Genomic DNA, 26,883 nt, shown 5'->3' on the forward strand with positions numbered 1-26,883 from the left:
CACGATTTGTTTTTCAAAAGAGTGAGACAACATTCCCAGACGAAAAGGGAAGGGGGTCGTTCATTTTTATCATGTCTAAAACATGATAAAAATTAACAAAAAGTTTTTTTTTTTTTTTTTTTTTTTTTTTGAGTTGTAGAATTTTTCTCACCTCTGAAAATTTTTTTCCAGCCGACTCGAGACTTTACCATTTATATTTACGAATAGTCTTTGGATTATTTATTTATTTTCTTTTAAAAAGAAAAATTCTGAGCTAGACCTATCTATTGGCTTAACATTTTGGTCATAGAAACAGTCTAGAATCTCATTTTATTTTTCGAGGCTAATGCACGGGTTCTCCAATCAAAAGGGTTACTATAAAGGGATTGGTTTGAATGCATTTATCTGCAAATGTTGTAGGATTCTGTTGTTGAGAAGGGGGTATATTATTATTATTATTATTATTATTATTATTATTATTATTATGATGATGATGATGATTGTGGCAGATTCGTTTTCTACATGGAAGTCTAATCTCCTCCGAAGACCTTTTCTGGGGATCGTCGATAGATGGTTTTTCAATAGGAATCGTTTCCCTCGGATCCTCAAGAGATAGAGGGGGGTCCTGTCTTGAGACATGAAGCGGTCTCTCCTCCTCTTCTTCCTCGAGAAGTCTTGAGAAAGGGAGAGGATTTTCGGTTCCCTTATTCTCGAGGGGTCTTGACAAATTGAGAGGTCCCTTCTCTTCGAAAGAGAGAGAAGTTTTGGTTCCCTTATCCTCGAGGGGTTTTGACAAATCAAGAGGTCCCTCATTTTCGAGGGGTCTTGATAAATGGAGAGGTTTTTCATCTTCGAGGGATCTTGAGAAAGGGAGAGGTTTTTCATCTTCGAGGAGGTTGGACAAGGGGAGAGATCTCTCCTTCTCGAGGGGTCTCTCTTCCTCAAGGGGTCTTGAAAAAGGGAGAGGTTTTTCATCCTCGACGGGTTTTGACAAACGGAGAGGAATCTGAACAGGCTTCTCCTCATCCCCATCATTATCGAGGAGGATGAGGATAGGCTTTTGGAAAGGTTTTTTCTTTTTCTTCTGAACAGGCTCCTCTTGATGCTCGGGGAGAGGGATGGGGTAGTTGTTCCACCATTCTATTTTTTCTTGCTCGAGGATTTTTTCAAAAGTCGTGGCCTCTCTATAATGAGACGAAGGAGGAGAGTCCTCGAGAAGAATATAATAGGTATTCTTCCCAGTCTTCTCGATCGAGAGAAGTTCGTGCAAACATTTATGCAACCATTCACTAAAATGAACGAGAATCCCTTTTGTCTTCTCAAGACGATCCATAATCCTATTCATTTGCGAGACGGTTAGAAAGTGGGACGTGTAAAAATATTTGGCTCGTTTCATTAACAAAATTTGTGCATCCAAAGGTGGAATGTCACGAGCCATCAACACGTTTTCGTCGGACAAAAATTCGTCCCGCATCTTTTGATAACTCCCCACGGTATAATAACCCGCACATTTTGAAAAATCGGAGGCTTTCAGGTAAACGACTCCTTGGATGATATAAAAGGAAAGATCAACATATTTATATTTGAAAGGAATACACGTAGTGAGCTGGGGATGCCTCCTCATGATCCACTTGGACAAAAATACGACTTTGGGGCTCTCCCCTTTTATTTATAGAGAGAAAGAGAGTGTGACCTTCCCTTCCCTCCTCCTCCTCTCTCTCTGCTTCCTCTATCTCTGGACGTCCTTGGATTGGAAAGGTTGACTTTGAAAAAAAAAGAAGGTCATGGTTGGATAATTTTTTGTTTAATAAATTATTACTTTCACTTCCTCATTCCCACACACATTCATCGTTTTAAGAAAAGAAAAAGAGGTCATGGAGATAAGATTTCTTGGAAAGAATAGATAGAGAGAAACAAAAAAAAACAAATAAAACGGACGTCATAGAGCCTCTATGTGTGTCTGTGTGTGTCTATATAGATATATAAAAAGACGAGAGTACTGGGCGAGATCATTTCTTTTCCATTGGGAGCCATGTCGCTACTAGACGTTTTTGCAACTCAACGGATTTCGAACGGGGAGGATTTGAAGACGCTAAAGCAAATCTCCAACTTGAAAATTTTTTGGCGTGTCATTGTGCGACATTTATTCCGCATTTACCACCTCATCAAGCGATCGTTTCTTTCAACCAAGATGTCGAATCCTCCAACCTGCTCGTTCAGAATATATACAGAAATTTATTCGAATCGCAACAAACGCAAGAGGAATCTCCCTTCTCTTGGAATCGGATGGATCGAGCTTTGAGACGGCCCATTCAAACAGACCGGCGATATACGGATCCGCGCACGAGTTTTCGGTGGAAGAATATTTTTCTCACGAAACGATATTTTACGTTTGGAGTGAGAACGAGGGCTGAGGACGAAGTTCATATTGTTCAAACCACAGCCGCTCCTCTCGCCTATTACGAATCATCGTCCCCCAATCTGAAGGAAAGAAGTTTTAAAGTCAGCGACAGGATGAAATATAAGAAATATATTCTAAGACCTTTTCAAAACTATGTCGTTCCCCCGAAAACGCAATATCTCATCGTCACAACCCAGAAGAGTCTCTTTCTCGTCGATCGGTGCTCGTACTCGCTTTGGAAACAATTGAAAGGGGAGATTTCTTTCCAATCGCCGATGATGTTTCAAGAAAAAGAAGAAGAAAACCCTCCGCCACCTTTACCCATCCTTTCCTTAGATGATAAGAGGACCTGGACCAAACCGTTATTTCCGAAACAAAATCGACCCGGCAACGGAATGAAATTGAAGTCATCACAATTGAAGATGAGGAGGAAGAAAAAAAATTACCTCTTAAAAAACGGTCGACTTACCGGAACCTACCTGGCATGCAAGATCCGCTTCAGAATCCAGAAGCTTCTTCTTCTTCTTCTTCTTCCCCGACTTGTTCAAACAGGCAACCTCTTTTGGACTCCTCACAGACAGAACCTCTTCCAGTATCCTCTTCTTCTTCTTCTTCTCCTCCAACCTGTCCCGACATCGTAGAGGTAGAATGTCAGACGGGTCCACAAGCTTCAAAAAGTCCCGACATCGTAGAGGTAGAATGTCAGCCGGGTCCACAAGTTCCAAAAGGTCCAGAAATCATGGAGGCAGAATCACAGCCGGGTTCACAAGTTCCAACGGGTCCAGAAATCATGGAGGTAGAATTTCAGCCGGGTAAACAAGTTCCAACGGGTCCAGAAATCATGGAGGTAGAATCGCAGCCAGGTCCAGACATCCTAGATCCCTCCACTCATCCCAAAGAGACTCCAAGTGTTTCAAGACAGCCTTGTGAGGATACAGCCCTTCCCGTATGGAATGATTATATGGACATACAAAATTTGGTGCAACAGGAAGGAGAAGAAAATAATCATACGGATGGGTGGGTCAAAGACTGTTTAGATCATTTAACCTCGAATGAAATTGAACTGTTATGGAATTGCATTTCTGAAATCACATCGGAAATGGGATAAAAACCAAAACAAAAAAAAACAATTTTTTTTAATAACAAATGGGAGGAGGGTCATGATGTCAATTAAAAAAAAATATTATATAGAGTCCAATCTTGGTGGTTCACTTCAGTTTTCCAGCATGAGGTGATCCACGTTTCCCGAAATATGGATCCCATTCCAAGAGAGATTGTGTAGAGCCTTCACTTCAGTTCTTTTTTTTTTATATACCAAGAGGAGAGGGTCCCCAAAGGGTTACCCATGTCCAAAGAGAGAAAGTGTAGAGCATTCATTTCAGTTTTTTTTTTCAAGTTTAGGGGAGGGAGGTCTCAAAATGACACCCCCCCCCATTTTCAAAGAGAGATGGTGTAGAGCGTTCATTTCTGTTTTTTTTCCAAAGTTAGGGAGTTTTCAAATGGCTACCCATTTCAGAGAAAGAGAGAGAGAGAGAGAAGGTGTAGAGCGTTCATTTCAGTTTTCCAACATTAGAAGGTCCCAAAATACCTTCTGAATTCAAAGAGAGATCGTGTAGAGCGTTCATTTCCAGTTCTCCAAGATCAGAAGAAGAGGGTCCGCTTTTCCCAAAAGGGCTTTCCGCATTCAGAGACAGCGAAATGCAGACTTCAGTTTTCTCCCTCCCCAAGAATAGAGGGTCCCAAAATGGCTTCCCATTTCAAAGAGAGAGGGAGAGGCGTTCATTTCCATTCTCCAAGATAGGGTCGTCTGCTTTTTCCCAAAATGGCTTCCCAATTCAAAAAGAGAGAGAGAGAGAGTAAAAGGGTGTGTAGAGCGGTCATGTTCATTCTCCAAGATAGGGTCGTCAGCTTTTTCTCAAAATGGCATCTCCCCATTCAAAAAGAGATCGTAACCAATTTTTTCCAGTTTTTTCCAAGATGGGGGGGAGAAGAAAACCTAGGATGGAATAACACGACACACAGAGAGAAAGAGAAAAAAAAACGCCATCTTGTCATTTTCTGATAGGGTACCGGTGTTCGAATACTTTTGTGACCGACTGTACAGGGTGATCAGTGAATAAGCCCTGATTTCAAAATTAAATATCTCTACAACAAAAATCGATAGAATTATGCGGTAAACTGTACATTTATTAGCAAAACTGTAAAAATACTGTACGAAAGTTTATAAAATTTAGTTACGAAAATCGTTAACAGATGGCGCTCTGCACTGAAAATTCTTTCTGAAAGGAGTCAAAAAAATAATTAAAAAAATAAAGCAGCCCTTGCAATCAAAATACAATTTTTTCAAAATGTTCAACATTCGAAACAATGAGGTGGCGTAAATGAACAATGAAATTTGACATCACATCTTGCAATGTCTCGACGGAAATGGAATAACATGCAGCACTAATGAACGATTCAAGCTCATCTAGAGTAGCAGGATTGTTTCGATAGACAGCGTCTTTCAATGTGCCCCACAGAAAGAAGTCACATGGACTCAGATCGGGAGAATATGGAGGCCAAGCTATTCCTGTGTCAGTAAATTGAGGATAATCTAACGCAATTACTCTATTCTCAAAGTATTCATGAAGAAAGTGAAAAACTTTATTTGTTCGATGTGGTCAAGCCCCATCTTGCAGGAACCAGTCGATACCTGGTCGACCCTCCAACACTAGTTGAGTGCTGACAAATTGTTCTAAAATTGTAACGTAACGTTCAGTAGTTATCGTTTCTCATACGAAAAAGGGTCCGATAATGCCTCTGGCGCATACCGCAGCCCATGTTATAAGTTTAGGCGAATGCAGTGCTTTTTCTTCACACAAATGAGGATTTTCAGTACACGAAAAGCTCCAGTTTTGCTTATTAACGATTCCATTCAAATGAAAATGTGCTTCATCTGTGAACCAGATGCAGCTCCCATCAAATCTGTCGTTGTCGATCATTGTTAGAATCTAATTCGCAAAGTCAACCCTTTGTTGCACAGCTTTCATGGATATGGCCTGATTACTTTGGATTTTGTATGGAAACAGCTGTAGGCTATTTTTAAATATTTTTTTGTGTGCTTGTTCAAACCTGTCTCTGATGCTTTTCCTAGGATTTTGCTGAACAAATCCAGAAGTTTTGGTTGCATTTTCAGGAGTGACTATAGTTTGCTTAGACCCAACATTTCCCTTTCGATCATCAGCCATGCTGCCAGTCCATTCGAATTTCGTGAAGAGCATGAGAATGGTTTTCGCATCGGGTCCAACTGGAACATTGGATCGGTTTTGAAATCTGCGACGTGTTGCCATAGGACTGTGTTCTAATCGGCGAAATTCCAGAACCAAAATACACATTGTTCAATGAAATACATTATTTCACTTTCTACGCTAGCCTCTTTTCACTAGCCAACAGTTGTACTGATCACTTTCGACTTCGAAGCACATTTTAAAGGCTATTGTTAGGTCATTGCAATTACAGTGCCATCTGTTAGCGATTTTCATAACTAAATTTTATAAACTTTTGTACACCATTTTTACAGTTTTTCTGATAAATGTACAGTTTACCGCATAATTCTATCGATCTTTGTTGTAGAGATATTTAATTTCGAAATCAGAGCTTATTCGCTGATCACACTGTAGGAAGGATATGCATCTAGTCGAACGTAAACACTGCTTAGATGGATGTGAATGAGTTTGTAGGAAGAAAGGTTCAGATGGTCACTATGTGAAGCGTTTGATCAAAAAGAGTACTTGGTTTGAAAAAAGTCATTTGAGTTATGATTGATATTTTGATTTTTACGTGGCTCTGGGTGTACGAAACGAATTCGAAAATCATGGTAAGTGAATATTTGCTTTCGGTAGTGCTTAAATGTATAACATGTTTTTCCTTTTTTATGTTATTTTATTGTTTGGTTTAAAATGTATTTTATTGAGATTATGTCTTTTTTGTTTGCCTATATTGTAGAATTTGGTACTCCTTTGACTTTTTAAGTGAAAATATATCGATGTGTACATGGACAAAGTAAAAGGAGAGCGCAATGCAAGTTTGTGCAATTCTGGGATTTTTTATTAAGTGAAAATAGGTCGATGTGTACATGGATAAAGTTAAAAGAGTGAGAAATGCCATTTTTGAGCAATTGGGGGAATTTTTTTCAAGTGAAAATAGGTCGACGTGTATATGGATAAAGTCAAAGGAGTGGAGTGCGCAATGCCATTTTTATGCAATTCAGGGATTTTTTTGAAGTGAAAATAAGTCGATGTGTACATGGATATCGAGTTTGTACAATTGTTTGTCTTGTTATTTTCGGCAAAAATCGCCGCTTCGCAAGTCAAAACGAGTCAAAGAATTGCACAAAATCGGTATCCATGTACCAGCAAAAATCGCCGAGGGGCACCCTAAAATATACTTTTACCTGTATTTCTTGTGCATTTAACATATCATATATTATCTAGTTGTACTGGTGCTAATTTTAGAATCCTGTCTAACACATCACATTGTTTGTCAGATTTTAATGAATCTACTTATTCTAAACATGTTTGATTTAGTTCATTCTTTGTGTTCCAGTGAGAGGGTCTGTGAATTTTTTGGGGGTTCTTAATTCAAAATTTATTTTTATTATCTATAATAAGTGGATAATTCATTATGTATTGTAGTTGTAGTATAAGTAGCAGTATTTCTAGTGTGCTGATGTCAGTAATGTATTTAACAAGTAGCAGTATTTCTAGTGTGCTTGCACATACTCTACATAACTTATAAGGTATTTTTCCCGCCTTCTTGGAGTGGTGATCTGCACACTGGGCGCATATTCCAGAGGTCCGCGGTTCGATTCCCGGCGAAGGCATTGCTAATTTTTCATTCTCTCTTGCTTCCAATGTAAAATTCTAATGTCTATACAGTGGCGCCCGAACTAAAAGGGTGTTAGATGATTGTTCTCCACACCCAGGATTTGGCGATTAGGTACCCTAAAGACCTCAGTCGCCCTTTAAACCCACCTTCTCGGCATGGCTTCATGGTGTGATGTGTATCCAGAGGTCCGTGGTTTGATTCATGGCAAAGGCATTGCATATTTTTCATCTTGCCTGCTTCCAAAAAAATACCTAATGTCTCTACAAACTGATGAATCAATACAGCTGCATATATATCAATGAATGCATATCCGTGCACTGTATGTGACATGTACAAGTTTTGTTACTTTCATGTATAGTGTATAATTCCGTATTATGTGCTGATGAAACAGACCACCCATTCTCAACTACATATAAACAGTGTTTCATTTGTTTTATGTTTGATTCTTAAATTCCAAATCTTACTTGTTAATTTACCTTTATTTACTGTAATTAAGCGATTAATCATTTTATCTCTTACAAATCTCATAATACCATGTATAGTGTTATCCAATCTCTTAACATTTTTTCCATGAAGGTAAATATATTTTAATGTTCGGTGCATTCGTTCGATGTGCATGTTTGTGTTAACACCACTGTGAAGTCTATAACAGTATGCCCAGCTAGATCTATTTTGTAAATAATATGTTTACGGCATATAAAACGCACTTTTTTTCCTAAATTTGGTCTCTAAAAAGTTACCTGCGTCTTATACGTGAAGGTAATTGCATTCAATAATTGTTTATTTGGCTTTTTAGTGAGAACTAAAAGAAACCACGCTATTGAAACTTTTTCCCTTGTGTGTGGCCGTGTAAATAAGGGTGCGTCTTATATGCAATCAAATACAGTAATAATTTTATGTTTTTGCCTGTTTTTCAACACCATTGATTTTTTTTTTAAATTGTTTCTTCAGGTTCTATCAATATGCCATGCACAAAAAAGATGTTTCTGTAGTAAACCCGTTTCAGACTTCCAAGCATTAAAAAAAGATTCAGCCATATCAGACATAAATACTTTTGGTTGTATTTGCACAACTTTTTCTTTAAGCTTTTGAAGACGGGATGTCCATTATAGTGACCATAGCTTTCTCTCTTTGAAAAGACGGGGTGGTTAACTTTAGTGGCTATGTCTTTTTCCCCCATTTTCCAGGCTAAAACGTGGGGTGAAATGTCAAATTTGACGTCCCTGGTGTTTTAACCACTTATCTCTTTCAAAGGTCTTCCTTTTGCGACATAGATGCACCCCTCTGAGAATCCATTAAACTACATACAAGAATCTTTGTTGCAAATAGGAGGTGATTTCTTAAAAGAAGGAAAGCATTCGGTTCAAGATTCCCCGTCCTTTGGTAGCTTTTACTGCTACCAAAGCCCGGCCTCAAAAGGTTAATGCATAAAAAAAAAATTGATAGCACAGGTTGGTCACATCGATTAGAAATTAAAAATGCACACAGGAATCCTTGGTGCAAATCATTTATTGTAAGTAAAGTTATGAGTTCAAATCTGTATGCATTAACCCCATGTGTGCCATCAATACATATACAAGTCAGAACTAAATTTTTTCACTATCTCTCTTTGTGCTTCTGTCATCATTATCAAAACAAAATCATTTCCTTTTAGAAATTAATATTGTGTACAATATTCATTCATATATGTTGATCCCTGGGTTTTATAAAATGAAATGCATTGATGTTCAGAATTTTGCATTTCAGGTACCCATGTATCTACACAAACCCAATCATTTTCATGTTTAACAGAATTAGAAGACAAATTGAAAGATTTTTTGATGTTATGTAAATCTTGTTTTGTAAGTAAAGGAAATCTCTCAAGCCAGGCATCTCATAGAGAATTTCTGATTTCATCTAAAATATTATCCAGAGAAATTTTTGCTGCTATCTTTGATGCAATATTTTTTATTTCATCTGTTGTTAAAAATAAGTGACCTAAATCATTCCAATGCCCAGTATGTATTTTCTGATATGACACTACACATTTGCCATCTGTATGTTCTGTTACTTTTAATGCAGCTGCACAATATGTATTTATTTTATTGCTACCAAGGATTTTTAAGTGACACAAACCTTTACTTTCTGATATAAAATTTCCTGAACAGTGGCATTACACCATGTATATTAAATATGCTTACTTCATAAGAAATTTTGACTTCGTATTATTTTCAATTTCTGCCTTCCATGCCAAAAAATCATTTAATGAATTAAATTCTAGTTCAGTATGATTCAAATCAACATTATGAACATTATTGAAATGAAATATTATTTCTCGCTTTTAAAAATTAGCATAACATAAAGGACACGCATAATTACCTGTTAGAAGTATGAACTTTATTTTGATGATATTTCCAATTTTTTAGGTCACTAAATTTCAGATGGCAGTCCTCACATTTGTAGCTTGGTGATTGACCACTTTTTAAAGAATCATTAATGTAGTATTATTAGAGTGTAATGTGTTGGCATGGCGTTTCAAACTGCATTTATTATGGTACGTTTTTAAGCTATCAGAACAAACAAAATTACTCTCAGCCACACTAAGGTTTAATCCTAGTATCCGGTGCATAAGGGATTTGGCTACTTTTGGCGACTTTATAATAAGCAGTAAAAACGAAACATATACGATGTATAGTAAACGAGTCATTCAAAGAACATATATAGTTATACATAGTATATAGTATTGTATGTAGTGATAGTATATAGTGTATAGTATATATATAGACGTTCTTTTAATCATTTTTGGTGTTGGGGATAATTTTCAAAATCGCGCCAAGGCTGCACCGTATACTAGGATTTTACCCCACACTAAAATTATTTGCACAATCAACCATACTATTAGAACTTAGTTTTCAGAGACTCAATTAATGTAGTATTATTGTACAGAAATTTATATGCATGGCGTTTCAAATTGTATCTATAGTTGAAAGTTTTAAACAATCACGGCAAACAAAATCACTCTCAGCTATACTAAAATCATTTGCACAATGAACCATATCACTCACAACACAATCAGAATTATCACACAGGATTACACCTTCCTGATTTTGATTCGATTCAGAATCAAAAATACCTTCTGGGGAAACAGAAGTACTTGGCCATGAAATGGGCAGTTTTTCTTGATTTTATGCAGAAGATATAATAATCGAAGCAAAATAAAAAAAGAGAACTGTATCATCAATCACACTTTACCACAACAGTGCAAAGAGTAAGAGTAAATAACAGTAAATACGACGCGCCCTCAGGGAAATGACGACATGCGCAGTAATCTGCGCAGATGATCAGGGAGGAACCGGGAGGAAACTCAGGGCTAAAGAAAAAGAAGGGCTAGGTCATCCGTTTGATAGGGAACGATGCCTAAGACTCCTATAAACCAGGCTGAATCATCAGGCATTCGCGCTCCCAAGTGGGAGATTTAATGGCGGCTGTGTAGTTACGGTGCAACAATTTTTTGTGTTTTTTTTGTGTAAAATGGGCGGATGTACAGCTATTAATTGTTCAAATCATTCACGAAAAGGTCATACATTGGTAAAATTTCCTAAAAATGAAGAAAGAAGAAAAATATGGGTAAATAATTGCCGAAGAGACAATTGGAAACCTGGTCCGGGTGCTGAACTTTGCTTAGTAAGTATAATGTTAATTACGCCTTCATTTAGAGTTTATATCTTCTCTGATGTTTATAATGTGCAAGTAAAGTGAAATTCTTGTGTACAATAACCTGAGTATCTGCTAATTTCTGTAATAATAGCTATAATTAAATTAGTCTAGGGTTAATGTACCTGTCGCCAAACATCGCCAATGTAGATGTTTTGAATGTGGAAAAGAAATTTCTCTTCTAATATAAAGCGCGGATTTTGCTTTCCTGTGCTAATTGTGGAATTTATAGTAATGTAACATGAAAATCATTAGCATATTGAAATTTATTAAAAAATAAATAATAATTTGGAAAGTCAAGATAAAATCTGAATGTTTGCTAAAGATATATGTAACATTATACTATAGTTGCAATATCGTTGGAATGATATGTAATTTTTTTCTTTATTTTATAATCACTATTGTTAAAAAGTTAGATGAGTTGTTTATGCACGGTGCCCACTACTGTTTCTTGGTTAAAATAACTTCCAGAATTTTGACATTGACATCTGAAGTCAATAGAATAAATTGAATAGTGTGAGACAAAATATATATAATCTGACTTCAATAATTGCAAGGATTGTGCAAGTTTATTTATAATCACAGTATTATACAATTTGGCAATGGAGTAAAGATTTAGAAATGAAAGCAGAACATTCAAATTAGTATTTTCTTGTTTCTAATATATAGAAATATAGTCTATTTTCCAGTATAAAAGTTTTACTTAAAAGTATGGGAAAGCAGATTTGTTTCATGCATGATCTTTATAATAGTGGTATGAAATGAATGAATTTTAATCTGTAAACAATTTTTTGTTAATATTGAAATGCGTTTCTTTGGGTACATTTTTAGGCACTTGTGGATCATGTCAGACAACATGCAATAGAAAAAAGATGTCCGTGTGCATAAATTTTCCCATTGTGTTACTTCATTTTATCTAAATTTCAAGGATAATTCTTTTCATTTTTATATGGCATGTCATCAGTATAAAGGCTAGTGAAAATAAATTGGTATGTGTATCTGTTTTTGAAGTGTAATGCTTAAATAAAAAGATGGTGTGTGTTTCTTCATTTAAACAAAATTTCAAGGATAGTATTTTTCAGTGTTGTACGGTTTGTTATTTCTCAATGTAAAGTGTAACAAGGGGGAAAAAAACTGGTATGGTATATCTGTTTTTTAAGCATGATAATTTTATTTATTTCTTTAGTGATGCATATATAGAGAGAGAAGGTGTTTGGTCCAACTGAAGTTATAATAAATCTAATTTTACTAGATCTCTCCCTCCCCTCAGGTGTAGAAAATTTTCAAGTGCAGAAAGTTTATTTGCAGAATTAATTCATTTCTGATAAACTTATTATCATTAATTTTTTATATAACATGTTATTAAGTTTACGGTTTCTAGTTCGTATTTATATTACATTTGATGAAAAGCATCCAAAACACAGAATGCTGTACTTTCTTCTTCCATATTATGTTATGAAATATTTCACACATTTAAAAGAAAGTGTTTCTTCAGAATCTTGCACAATTATTTCCATGTACCTCAGACTTAAATGACAACATATTCTTAAGTTATTTTTTTAGTATGAATTTACAGTGTTTTTATGGAAATTTTTGTTAAAATGTCATTAAGATAAATTTATTTGCACACTCTACGCTTTAACTATTTCCCCATTTGACACTATTGAAAGTTTTTATTCATATCTTATTTATTATAGTCTGCTAACGAAACTGAAACATCTAAAGAATAAGTTATTTTGAATATGTTTACAAAATATACGCGAAATTTTTATTTAAGTGAAAACGTCTATATACTATTCGAGAATTAATAAATTATCCGAAAAGTTTATATGCGCTGAATACCGCGCGTCTATAAAATAAATCTTTAAAAAAACAGCAGACATTCAGCCAGCGTGTGCGATAAACGCGCCAAAATTGGCAGCGCGTTCACTCCCTCGCCAAGAGAGAAACGTTGGTGATTCAGCCTGGTTTAGAGGAGCCTTAACGATGCCGACACTAAGGCTACTATAAAGGGTATATAGTATCTCTAGTAGCTCTAGCCGACACGAACGCAGTTGGGGAGCAATGTGACGTCACTGGGTTCGTCGCCTCTTCTACTGACCAGAGCTTCACAGTGCGAAAGCTTAAATCTTTACTTCATATTTCTTTGAAAGAGGTTTCTTTGACTTGAAAATTATAGCTGAGGATATTTTTTGAATGAATTAGTGTTTGTAACGGGAAATTATTCAAGAAAATGGAGCCCTGTGCGTTGCTACCTGCGGTAATGCGTACCATAATACGAAACAAACAAACGTGATATTTCAACAGTTTCCGTACAGAAACCTTCAGTAGACGAAAGAATGGCAGCATAGCAAGCATACGTTTTTTCTGTTTTTATTATTATTATTATTATTATTTTAAGCCCAAAGGGCTATTGTTTTCGTTTTGGCATTCTGCGTTGAATCACTATAAACGCGGTATCACTTTTCAAATTATTGCCAGCAAATGTTAGAGCCCTGCATTATATTTAAAGAAATTAAATAATGAAGAATTTGCATAAATGTGTGTATGTTTCTTACATTGTGATAAAATGACACTACCTAGAGACATCACAATTTGAATAACGTAATCCTCCACTGAATATGGGCATCTGTAAGCCCTAATTTGGAATTTGTTTATTATCGATTTCATATTTTATAATACTTTAATGAACGATTTCCATGCGAGCAGTGGCAACACTGTATCCCCCCCAAAAAAATTATCTCCAGCGCGCGAGAATATGAATGGGAAATTCTAAAGAGATGCTCATTTTAAAAATCCGTTTGCGATATTTCTGTTGAATTGAATTTTATGGTTTAAGTGTAAAGGTGTGGGTCCAGTATTTAATCAGTTCATCATATCAATGTTCAGTTTTCTTACTGAGTTGGCTTTACAAATTTTTTTGGACTTTTTATTATTAACGTTTTGATGTTTACTTTATTTATCAAACATCCCTTTCTTGGCGCCTCCTACTCATAAAATTCGATTTAACAGCAAAATCTCAAAATATTTAAAAACATTTTACTTTAAAATTTCCGACAGACAATCTCGCGCGCTGGAGATAAAAATAGTTTTTTCCGTACAGTGTTGCCACTGCTTGCTTTGTGATCGTTGAGCTTGTTATTTAAAAATTCATTAAACTTTTTACAAAATATGAAATAGATAATAAAACAAATACGATATTCAAAGTTCGAGCATCCAGTTGGCTATGTTCAGGTGGAGGATTATGTTATTCAAAATTTGGTGGCTCTATGTACAGTTGTTTTTTCACAGTTCGAGAAACTTGTATACATTCATGCAGATTCTTCTTTATTTAATTTCTTTAAGTATAATACAGTGTGTTAATGTTTGGTGGCAACAATTTGAAACGCATACGCCGTTTACAGTAATTCAACTCAAAATGCCGTATCGAGACTAATATCCCATTCGAGAATAACATCCCTTTCGGGCCTAAAAATTAATCGAGAAAATGGAAAATTATGGAAAATGAAAATTTATGTTTTAACCATATATACCGAAATACAAATAACTGCATTAGTGAAACAAAAGCGAATTAAATTGTTTCTAAATGGTACTTCAGAAAGCATTGTAATCAAATGATTATGCGTAAAATGATTGGTAAATATCAGCAATTTTTCTTGAAAAGCCTCCCCGAAGGTTGAAGAAAATTCTTCAAAATGTATGGGAGCAATTGAAAATCATATTTCTAAACTTAAAAAACGTCTTTCGTCCCTCAATAAGAACACGATTCGTTTATTTTGCTGATTATAAACAGTCATAAGAGTTTGACACTTAAATTGGAATGCATCCCTTGTGTCGGCAAGAAAAGTTAACCATAAAATAGGTAAATGGAAATAAATCATGTAAAATAATTCATTTTATTGTATTAAAAATAAGATTTTATTATTTGGTTTATTATTCATAATGTGTTATGTGATTTATTTTATGCGTTTTTTTGGTTACTTATGAAACTATACAAAACAAATCATGAAATTCTGCATAGAGAAAAATTAGCATTAGAATACATGCTTTTAAAATATAAGACTACACTATTCATAAGAAAATATATAACTGTCAATTTAAAATATTTTTATTAATTTATGAGTAATGGACACTTCATAGTAATCCTGATGATCAATTATAATGCTTTCATAATAGTCATTGTCAAGACTTACAAAAACCTAATTATCTTATTTCCAGTGCTAGTTGAAAGACAAAATTAAATGAAGTGAAATTTGTTTGGATTTAATGTATTATGAAATTTGTTGTTAGCATTCATTAGCTTTTAATCAGATGAGTTTGTAAGGGCGTATTCTGAAAATACGTTTGCATAATTTTATTTGATATTTCGGTACTTTTCCGTTTTGCCGGCGCAAGCGATAAAGTCGCCAATAATGGTACAACTGATGCCAAACGGAATATTCTCGGTGGTAACCTTTTACGCCCCAATTTCAAAACAAGTCGCAGCTTTTTCTTATCAGATTGATTGTTTCTTTCAATACTGGCATATAATTACAGAGAATTTTTATCAGATAGTTCAGTTTTATGTCTAAGGCCATTTTCGGTAATTAAGTCAATTAGGATGCAATTAGAGCGCTTACCCGAAGCCGAAAATATAGAAAAGGTAAAGTCAAGGGTTAAATTCACCCATTCTAATGAGAATGCATTAGCGAAGTAAAGCACTACAATTTTACATAATTTCTGAGTAAGCTATTCGTACGAATTGAAATATTTCTTGCATTTAAACTTGTGTTCCAAATTAAAATTTAACTTAAAATTAATGTAGATAATTACTGAGAGCATTAGATTTTTGTAGAGTAGTTTACGTGAGATGAGATCGCTTGGGGTCACGTGATATTAACCGGCGAATCAGGATGTTCAACCATGAAAGCATAGTAAATTCTTAAATTAATGTCTTTTTACAAATTTATTGTCTTTATTTATTGGCTTTTTATAAAATTTTAAGCGATATTAAAATGTTTATGCCTTCTTTTTTAAAAGAATTCTTAGAACTAACAATTTTTAATATTTTTTATGTGTATACTGTATGTTGTTGCCAATAAAGTCTGCTTGGCGAGATTTGCGCCGGCGAAACGGAAAAGTACCGACATTTCTATAACCCAACTTGTGATATTTTAACTCAAAAAGAATTATTCGTAATTATAGAAATTTGTCAATGTTTTTTATCGATAAGTTACTATTTACATACATTTCAAAAAATATTGTAGAAAAAAAATTAACCATATTTAATGTATATTCGACTTTAAATATTAGCTTAAGGCTTATATTTTACGCGTACTATAGTTTAATTAAATCGACCATAGCTACATTACTAGGTCAGCTATATATCCATACACATTGTAATTTCATTAGATAAAATTTCTTCCTTATATTATTTACCGAACAGTTGTTTAAAACTTTTGATTTTCAAGCAAATACTCATGAAACCGAAGGTGGTATAAAAGCTCAAAAGCTCTCAAAGCAGCAAGAGAACCCATCTACGTCATCACTCTCTTCTTCCGGTTTCAGCGGCGAGGAGCTGATGAGCCAGCCCTTTAGCCCTGGAGGAAACTAGCGTCTGAGGGGCTAGACGCTTGTGCATCTGAGGGGCTAGACGCTTGTATGTCTAGGCGCTTGTAACATATTTCCTTAGATACCAAACATGGCAGACGAAGTTGATGAAACTACCGGGAATGAAGATCAAAAACCCCAGAAGAAGGTTGCAAAACATGATAGCGGTGCAGCTGATCTTGAAAAAGTCACAGATTATGCTGAAGAAAAAGAAATCAGCAGTCAAGATATTACAGGGGTAAAATTTTAAATTTGTTCTTTTAACTCCAGGCAGCGTGGCGTGTTAAGACGCCGCGGTAAATTTTGAAAATAAGACATATTTTCTTTCCTTGCTATACTTGCTTACAGGTATATCTAGAAGACAGAAATAAAAATATTATTTATGTTCTAAGTAATACAAAGAAGGAATAGAATTGTACTAATACTTTTATAATATGTAAGGTATTATTCATTGTGAACCCGTAGATCAATCTTTGTTTTTGCTTATTTCGCTTTCCTGAAGCACTGCAGGCTCAAAACTTGATAATCTACTTCACGCTGCCATATTACTATCTAAATTTTTTGTTTACATTTTGAACTTTTAGCCTAAAATGTCTCCAAAAACGCGGTTTTCGCACATGCAAAAACTACGTTTTGAACACACAATTTAGCTAAAAATCCGAAACAAAAAGAAAAAATTTAGATAGCAAAAACGTAAAGTTTCTAACCAAAAATATTTGACAAGAATCCATGTACACAGCGACATGTTTTAACTTAAAAAAAAAAAAAAAAACATCTACGAATTGCACAATGTAGGCAACGAACGAATCTACAAACTACGCACACCTCGCTTTAATAAATTAACATAACAACAATAAATTTCAAAGAATACCATGTACACAGCATCCTGTTTAAACTTAAAAAAAATTCTACGAATTGCACAATTTAGGCAAGGAAGGAATCTACGATCTACGCACTCCTCGCTTTAATAAAATAACATAACATAATAAATTTCAAATAATACCATGTACACAGCGTTCTGTTTCAACTTTAAAAAACATCTATGAATTGTATAGTCTAGACACTAAACAACAAAATAAACTAAAATAAATTTCAAACAATTTAAAAAAACAACAATAACGACAGAAATTCATACTAAAGAACCAATGAACATAACATTCTACAAAATAAGAACAAGGATAAAATAAAATGCACTTACCATGAATTAATGCGTTTTCGAATAGCAGAAATATAAATTTCATACCGCCTTTAACATGCCGCCACGTAATCACTATCGTATTTACATAACAGCCAGACACACTATCCAGAAAATTTATACTATGGTTCACAAATAAATAAAATTACAAATCCCTACTTCTATCATACACTGCCATTAAAAATAATCTCCCAGACCCTCTTTCCACACTTCCAAATACCCACTACCCCTCAACAGGATAGCCACAATCATATTTCCTTTTGCCGAACTTCAATTCAACAACTACCATTTTATCTTTCCCTCCCATCTTCTCAGACACAGAGGCGAACCAACGAGCTCCAGCGAAAGATTTTTCAACGTCAACAGGGTTGCCATAGAACACGCAATCGCGCCAAAAACCAGCGCAGAACACATCGCCACATTTGGTGAAATTAGGGCGCATATTAGAGTTGTACCCAAATTTTGTCATACTCATTTATAAATATTGCAGTATAAATCTAAGAGTTACATAACATAAAAATGTAACAATAGTAAATATATATTAAAAAATTTATAAGTTACTTTATTCATTGTCTATATGAAAAGATATGAGTTCTCTGAGTCTTAAATAGGAATCAGTTTCAAAAATTGGGTTTTCATCTGCAGAACACCCGTTGACGCCGTTGCATTTTTTCTCGCCAGGATGAGCGGATTCGTAAATGTGATATTTTGTAAACGTGGCTTTTAGTGTATGTAAATTCAAGTTAGCAGATAATGGTAGTAAAAATTCACAGATAATAAGTATGTAGATGTAAAACTAATAGGTTAAACGTGATATACGAAAATAAATTTGTATTAAATTCAAGTTAGCACAAAAAACAATGTATTAAACATAATGAGAAGTAAAAATTCATTTAAAAAATAAAAATTAGTATTCTTATACTTACGTTTACATTATACTTATATGTATTTTCTCTAATTCATGTAGAATACAGTCAAAAGTCATTAATCCGGACTTGTCGGGACTTCGGCGATTCCGGATTATCGATTTTTCCGGATTATAGATCATCAGTTTAAATCTCGTAAGATGGCATGCAGAAATTCTAAAATTAAAAATATGAAACCGTAATTTATGAAATAAAGAACAATTATGATCTAAAGGGTATCAAAAGTTGCAAAAAGAAAAAGCTTAATACATATTTGTTTACTTTATTAAACATTTCTTTCAATGTAAGTTGTTTAAGTTGCTTCGTTTTATGTGATAATACTTTCTCTTTAATTCTATTAAACAGACACAATTTCTTGTTCAGTTACAAAGTTCCGCTGTTCAAGTTCTATAATTGCTGTTACCGACTAATTTGTCAATCGAAATTTTTTCGTTTTCAATAACCTCTGTTACTTTCTTCGCTATCGAAAGCAAATTATAATGACGAGGAACTTGTTTTAAATCATATCAAAGACGGAGCATATCGAGATGAAATACTACATTTGGTAAGGAATTATAAGCCAAATAAAATAAAAACATCTGCGCTGAAGATAAGGATAGTGCTGACAGATCAACTTCCAATTCATTATGCGCCCGCAGCGGCAATCCCCCCCCGCCGAGCAGCGTGAAATTGATAAACAGATTTCGGATTTCAAAACATACTTTCGCTTTAGATCCTTTACATATTAACAAATATATATCGGAAATTCTATTTGATATAATCGAAAGTTTAAGCTTACTTTTATAAAATTGCTCTTACAGTCTGCAAAAAATAATAAGCCGGATCCAATTCGAAAATTAAGGAACAATGCAATCATCAACATTAACTGAAATAGATAATTAGATAATTTTAGCTTATACGTTCATTATACATAAAACGCGCACGTGAAAACGTATTCTGCACTTGCGCACACTCATATGCGCAGTCGTAAAAGGTCTTACGCGCACGCGTAAACGTCTATGCGCATGTGTCAATGCGGCGCATGCGCAGAAAGTTTTTAGTTTTGAGGTCCGGATTATAGATCATTCCGAATTATGGGTGTCCGAATTAACGACTTTTGACTACTAATATTTCTATTACAAGTGTCTTTTTTCATTATTAAGTACTTTGCCTGTTGATTGATGTATTTCGGTAAGAGCCATGCCCATGTAATAAATTAATGAATGCATGACCTTTAATACATCAATTTTACATAGTTTTCAGTGTTTTTTTTTTTTTTTTTTTTTTTTTAATTACTTGCATACAGCTTAAAATATTTTACATTGAAACAAATACCTGTCCTTTTTCATAATATATTTCACAATAGAAATAACCTTCAACAGTAATCAAATTTTCTTCAGTAGCATTGTTGATAAAACTAGAACTTTATACATTTAAAAATTATTATAGGGGTTGGAAAACTCATGGTTTTGCGTGCTTACGGCTGTTAATAATAAAGAACATAACATGAACAGCCATGTTACAAATTAGCATTCACCTCTCCCGCCATATTTTCTTCCTTTGATACTGAACTGACGAGCTGAGAACCGGCATTTTTCGATGAAAACTTCTTTAATTATGTGAAAATATTTCTATCTATTCATTGTTAATAAATGCAGAAAAAATAATAATAAATAAGAGAAGAATAATATAAATCTCCAAATGAGAACAACGACAACCTTCGCACAAGTGAATATGATGAATTAGCTAGGTTACCAGGTTTGAACTATTATCGCCAAAGTTGGCGATGTTTACATTTACCGGGTTCTCTGCGGAAGTGCTTCTCAAAAATCCCGCTTGGGTTTATACTTTACACGTAAAGCAATATGATAATAGCAAAAGTTACTTTTGTTTGTTATCTAAGTTACTGTTTTGTATGTCATCGAATGAAATAGTATCTGTCATAATGAATCTTGGATCTTAAGAATCTTTGGAACAGCTTGAGTATAGGACCCCATTGGCGATTTTTTGGCTTACCAGAAATGTCGCCAAGCTATGGAAAAGCCATTAAAATTGAAAACACAAGTTAGAGAAAGCACATTTTAACCAGAAAAAAATTTTAGAATATATGTTTAAACAACAAATTTGAAGGTACATAAGTAAGTAGGGGTCTATTTTAAGTAGTAATATTGAAAATACAAGCCTTGTAAAAGCAGTTAAAATTGAAAATAGATATTAGAATGCACATTTTAACAAGAAAAATTTTAAATACAAATTTTAAATGTATATTTAAACAGTGAAACTGAAAATTAATAAATAATTGGACGTATATTTTTAGCAGTCATACTGTAAATACAAATTACAGGCTGTAAAATTGAAAATACGAGCTCAGAATACATGTTTAAATTAAAAATATAAAAATAAGAGTTTATGCATGTTTAAATTAAAAGTAAAGAAAAGTTTGAAAATGCACAAGTACATGGAGGGATATTTTAAGCAGCAATATTAAAAATGCAAGTTTTAAGTTAAAAAACTGAAAACAGGAGTCCAGAATACATGTTTAAATTTAAAATAAAAGAAATGCTGGAAATTTAGTAAAGGTTACAAAATTATGGTAAATTGAAAAGGAAATCCTGTACTCTGCCCAATTTATGCCCCTTACAATTTCTAGAAATTTGTGGAATACATCAATATTTTGCTCCTTTGAATAAATGACACTTTCCAGTTTAAAACACGCAGGAATGCGACAGGGTTGCCAATGTGGAGTATTCTAGAATTTACTGGGTTACCAGAAAAACAACCGTTCAAAAAGTGCGCCAAGCCAAAAATCGCCAATGGGATCCTATACTCAAGCTGTACCGAATCTTTTTTATCATGCAGTTCACTTCACTGCAATTTTTGATGCAGCTAAAATTGATTTTAATTAAAAATTTTTAAGTTAAGATTGATCAGTATTTTATGATTGTTTAATTAAGAAAATACCCTTTTTTCTCATAGCATAAACTTTGATATTATAAATCTCGGAAGCACTTCCGCAGAGAACCCGGTAAATGTAAACATCGCCAACTTTGATGATAATAGTTCAAACCTGGTAACCCATCGGATTTATCCTATTCTCTTGTTCGAAGTTTGCAACCATTCCTCATGCGTTCATTTTGTTGAATTATCACTGTCGTTGTTCGCATTTGCAGATTTATATTCTTCTTCTCTTATTTATTATTATTTTTTCTGAATTTTTTAACAACGAATAGATAGAAATATTTTCGTGGATATATGTTGGTTCTCGGTTCCCGATGAAAGGAAGAAAATACGGCGGGAGGGGTGAATGCTAATTTGTAACATGGCTGTTCGCGTTGTATTCCTTAATTATTAACAGCTCTAAGAACCATGAGGTTTCCAACCGCTAAAATTTGTTTTCGTAGGCCGCAAAAATGTGCATGTGCATTTTAAATAATTAAGAAATGCTCTTATTTTTATTATTGGTTATTGTCATCTAAAATAATGTGAATAAATCAATTTTTATGGTGTAAAATTTTAACAAGATAATATATTGTCAATGCTTTTCTAACAATAACCTTTCAGGGAATGGCAGGTGTGACATAAATAGATGATTAAATTGAAATAAAAAATATTTATTATCTAAGATGACAGAATAGTTCGATGCATCACCATGGTCATCAAAATTAGCAAAACACTGCTGGTGTAAGGAATATATTGTTTTCTGTGTTAACTGGAATTTAAGACAAATTTTTTTTGTATATCATGCTTAACCGGTTAATTTCAGTATATCAATACAGTCAAAAGTCGTTAATCCGGACGCGTCGGGACTTCGGCAATTCCGGATTATAGATCATCAGTTTAAATCTGGTAAGATGGCATGCAGAAATTATAAAATTAAAAATATGAAACCGTAATTTATGAAATAAAGAACAATTATGATCTAAAGGGTATCAAAATTTACAAAAAGAAAATGCTTAATATTTATTTGTTTACTTTATTAAACATTTCTTTAAATGTAAGTTGTTTAAGTTGCTTCGTTTCATGTGATAATACTTTCTCTTTAATTCTATTAAACAGACATAATTTCTGATTTAGTTAAAAAGTTCCGCTGTTCAAGTCCCGTAATTGCTGCGCCGAGAATACCGACTTACTTGTCAGTCGAAATGTTTTCGTTTTCAATAACCTCTGGGTCACTTTCTTCACTATCGGAAGCAAATTATAATGACGAGGAACTTGATTTAAATCCTATCAAAGACGGAGTACATCGAGATGAAATGCTACACTTAGTAAGGAATTATAAGCCAAATAAAATAAAAACATCTGCCCTGAAGATAAGGATAGTGCTGACAGATCAACTTCCAACCCGCGGCGTGAAATTGATAAACACGTTTCGGATTTCAAATCATACTTTCGCTTTGTAGATACAAATTACATATTAGTAAATATATATCGGAAATTCTATTTGACATAATCGAAAGTTCAAGCTTACTTTTATGAAATTGCTCTAACAGTCTGCAAAAAATAATAAGCCGGATCCAATTTGAAGATTAAGGAACAATGCAATCTGCAACAGTAACTGAATTAGGTAATTTTAGCTCAGCTTATACCTCCGTTACACATTAAACGCGCATGCGCACAAACATATTAGCAGCCGTAAAGGTCTTACACGCTCTCGTAAACGCCTGTGCGCATGCGTTAACGCGACGCATGCGCAGAAAGTTTGTAGCTTTGAGGTCAGGATTATAGATCATTCCAGATTATGGGTGTCCGAATTAACAACTTTTGACTGTACTAATTTATATTTTTAAATGAATTTTTATTTCTGTTACAAATCCTTATATATTGTCTTATGCTTAATATATTCTTTTCTGTGCTAACTTGAATTTAATACAAATTTATTTTAGTATATCACATTTAACCGGTTAGTTTTACATCTACATGCTTATTATCTGTGAATTTTTACTACCATATGCTTAATATATTGTTTCGTCTGCTAATTTGAATTTACATGCACAAAATATCACGTTTATGGCTCGGCTCATCGTCAATGAACGGCGAACATGGCGAGTAAAAATGCAACAGCACCAACGGGTTCTTTCCCGAAGCGCCATTGGGTTCTCTGCGGATGAAAACCATAAATCTCATCTGTTAAATATCATTATCAGAAAATCTGAAATACATCAGTCAGCTGCATTGTACATTAAAATATATACAGTACAAAGTCTGAAATCCGGATGTCCATTATCCGAAATGATCTAAAATCCATACCTCAAAGCCATAAACAATTTTTTTTATATGCTTTATGCATGTGATTTTTCCTTCCATAATAAAACATGTAAAGATTTTCACGTAAAAATTCCAATTCTTTATTTCACTTATGCACTAAATAAAATACCTCGTTATGGAAAAAGAATCATGTAAGCATAAATTTATGAGATTAATAATTTGGCTTCACAGCTGAGTATCTACTTGATGTACATCTCAAACCCAAACATTCACATATTTTACATCCCTGACGCCGACCTGGCAAGTCAGTACACGGTGTTTATAAAGTCCTGGACCCATTTTGTCCATAGATGTTTAATAACTCATGAAATAATAAATATAGATTAAAATTAATAACATAAATGGTTAGACAGACTCAAAATGTTTCATGACCCTTGTCAATGAACTTCCACGTGTGCACCCTTCGTCGCACGGAGAATATCAAGTCTATATTCAATTTCACGCCAGGTACCGACAAGCATGTCGGCATCCACAGAGACTATTGCAATTGTAATTCTGGTTTTTAAGTCATCAATGTTCAGCACTCTCCTCCTGTAAACTTGTCTTCGTTATTTTACAAGTTATTAAACATCAAAATGGGACAGGGACTTTAATAAACACCCTATATTTTGCTTTCATCACAGCATGTTTATCAATACATGACAGCTTCAGTAATAATTCGTGCAGTGATGTCTAAACTTTTTTTATATTAGGAATTGAATAACAAGAGTTATCAGTATGTATGTAGGTATAGTAAATAACGAAACTAATACAATTCATGCGCTTAGTATGCAATAGGAGCAAGACAAAATTTAGCTAAATAACTTGGCTTTTATCGCCAATCTTGTGATACACAATCAATACTGTATAACAGACACTATTAAGCTCAGGCTCAAATTATCTTTACTAGTATGGCAACCTTTTATGCTAACATTACACTTGATGATGATTATAGATTTTTAAATGTTCTAAAAAATGTTAATGAGGAAAAATTCAACAAAAGTTTCTTTTCATATGCTAAAAATAGATTTCGTTAATGAAACTCATAGATCAAAAGATTACATTTAGTGCTATTTTAATTAAGAATAACTGATGTGTTATTCGCCATAAACTCAGATGAGGCGGCAGAATATGTTGGCATTGGATGGCAGAATTTAGGGAAGACGAAATTTTTGGCATTTGAGGAAGCACCGAGCAGCAAAATTAAGGGATGAGAAGTCTTTTATGATTTAGGGAGAGCACTGGGATCCAAAGTTTATGCGCGATGAAAATTTAGAACTTAGGAAGGCACTTTGTAGCAGAATTTAGGACCCATAGAGACTTCACAGGTGGTATCTAGCACCATCCCTAGATAAAGCCTTAAGGGTAGTTTTTCCGTTTTGCCAGCGCAGACAATAGTCGCCAATAATGGTACAACCCATGCCAAACGGAATATCCTCCCTGGTAACATTTTACTCTTCATTTTCAAAACAATTTGCAGACATTTCTTATCAGATTGATTGTTTCTTTTAATACTGGTATACAATTACATAGAATTTTTACCAGATAGTTCAGTTTTATGCCCTAAGGCCATTCGCGGGCAGTACTTAAGTGAATTAGGATGCAATCAGACCACTCATCCGATAATGAAAATATATCAAAGTCAAAGGTTAAATTCATCAATTCTAATGAGAATGCACTAGCGAATTAAAGCACTGCGGTTTTACATAATCTTTGGGTAAGCTATTCATACGAATTGAAACAATTCTTGGATTTAAGCTTGTATTCCAAATTAAGATTTAACTTGAAATAAAGTAGATAGTTACTGAAAGAATTAGATTTTTGTAGCGTAGTTTATGTGAGATGAAATCACTTGAGGTCACGTGATATGAACCGGCAAATCAGGATGTTCTACCATGAAAGAACAGTAAATTCTTAAATTAATGTCTTTTTACAAATGTATTGGCTTTTTACAAAATTTTAAACAACATTAAAATGTTTATACCTTCAAAATAAGAAATTCTTAGAACTAACATTTGTCAACATTTTTTATGTGTTTACTATTAGTTGTTGCCAATAAAGTTTGCTTGGCAAGATTTGCACCAGCGAAACAGAAAAGTACCACCTTAAGTATATGTGGGAGTTTATTTATTCAGGACTCGCATTAGTTTGAAGCATGTGCAAGAAATAAATGTAGGTATAGTAAATAACGAAACTAATACAATTCAGGCTTAGTATGCAATAGGAGCAAGACAAAATTTAGCTAAATAACTTGGCTTTCATCGCCAATCTTGTGATACACAATCAATACTGTATAACAGACACTATTAAGCTCAGGCTAAAATTATCTTTACTAATTCTAAAGCATTTCAGTTAATGTAGCAGACTGTACTACTCCCTAATCTTCTAATTTGATCCAGCTTATTATTTTTTGCAAACTGTTATTATTACGGCAATTTTATGAAAACTAAGCTTGAACTTTCGATTATGTCGAAAAGAGTTTCCAATTCTGAAGCTGCCAAAGGTTCTACAGTCCGTCTCAAAATTATGCGAGGAGTATGGCATTGGAAAGTCAACTTTATATGACATAAGGAAAAAGAAAAAGGAATTTTTTGTGGAAGCAACTTAAATAACTTACACTGAAAGAAATGTTTAATAAAGTAAACAAATAAATATTAAGCTTTTTTTTTATTTTGTAAATTTTGATACCCTTTATATCATATAATTGTTCTTTATTTCATAAATTACTATTTCATATTTTTAATTGCATAACTTCTGCATGCCATCTTACCAGATTTAAATTGATGATCTAATATCTGGAAAAATCCCAAATCTGGAATCGCCGAAGTCCCGACGAGGATGGATTTTGGACTTTGTACTGTATAAAAAAAATGTAGCCATACTTCCATCTTTCATCTAAGGTAAATATTGCAAAAGTGGCTATGTCCTGAATTGTTATTGCATTGTTGGATTCTCAGCATCACATTTTCATAGGATTTAACCATTATTTAAATTTCCATTCATAAGCAGAT

General features: G+C 33.9%; 1 protein-coding gene and 1 long non-coding RNA gene across 3 annotated transcripts in view; both read left to right on the forward strand.

Annotated features, from left to right (window-relative positions):
* The first annotated feature begins 10,678 nt into the window (after positions 1-10,678).
* Positions 10,679-12,470, forward strand: LOC146996776 (uncharacterized). Its single transcript, XR_015041467.1, has 2 exons — positions 10,679-10,909; positions 11,771-12,470. It is a non-coding gene; the product is annotated as an uncharacterized LOC146996776 (long non-coding RNA).
* Positions 12,471-16,463: 3,993 nt separating this feature from the next.
* LOC118180250 (huntingtin-interacting protein K) overlaps positions 16,464-26,883 on the forward strand; it is a 48,222-nt gene continuing 37,802 nt past the window's right edge. The window contains exon 1 of one of the 2 annotated variants that reach the window (XM_085818496.1): positions 16,464-16,766. In XM_085818496.1, the coding sequence (XP_085674622.1) occupies positions 16,620-16,766 (147 nt within the window). In that variant the 5' untranslated portion in view covers positions 16,464-16,619. The remainder of the gene's footprint in view (positions 16,767-26,883) is intronic. The other variant, XM_085818495.1, reaches the window with a different exon arrangement.

Source organism: Stegodyphus dumicola, chromosome 6 (assembly GCF_044657685.1).
Source record: "Stegodyphus dumicola isolate Sdum_Otavi_A_Nest chromosome 6, ASM4465768v1".
NCBI classification, from domain to species: Eukaryota; Metazoa; Arthropoda; class Arachnida; order Araneae; family Eresidae; genus Stegodyphus; species Stegodyphus dumicola.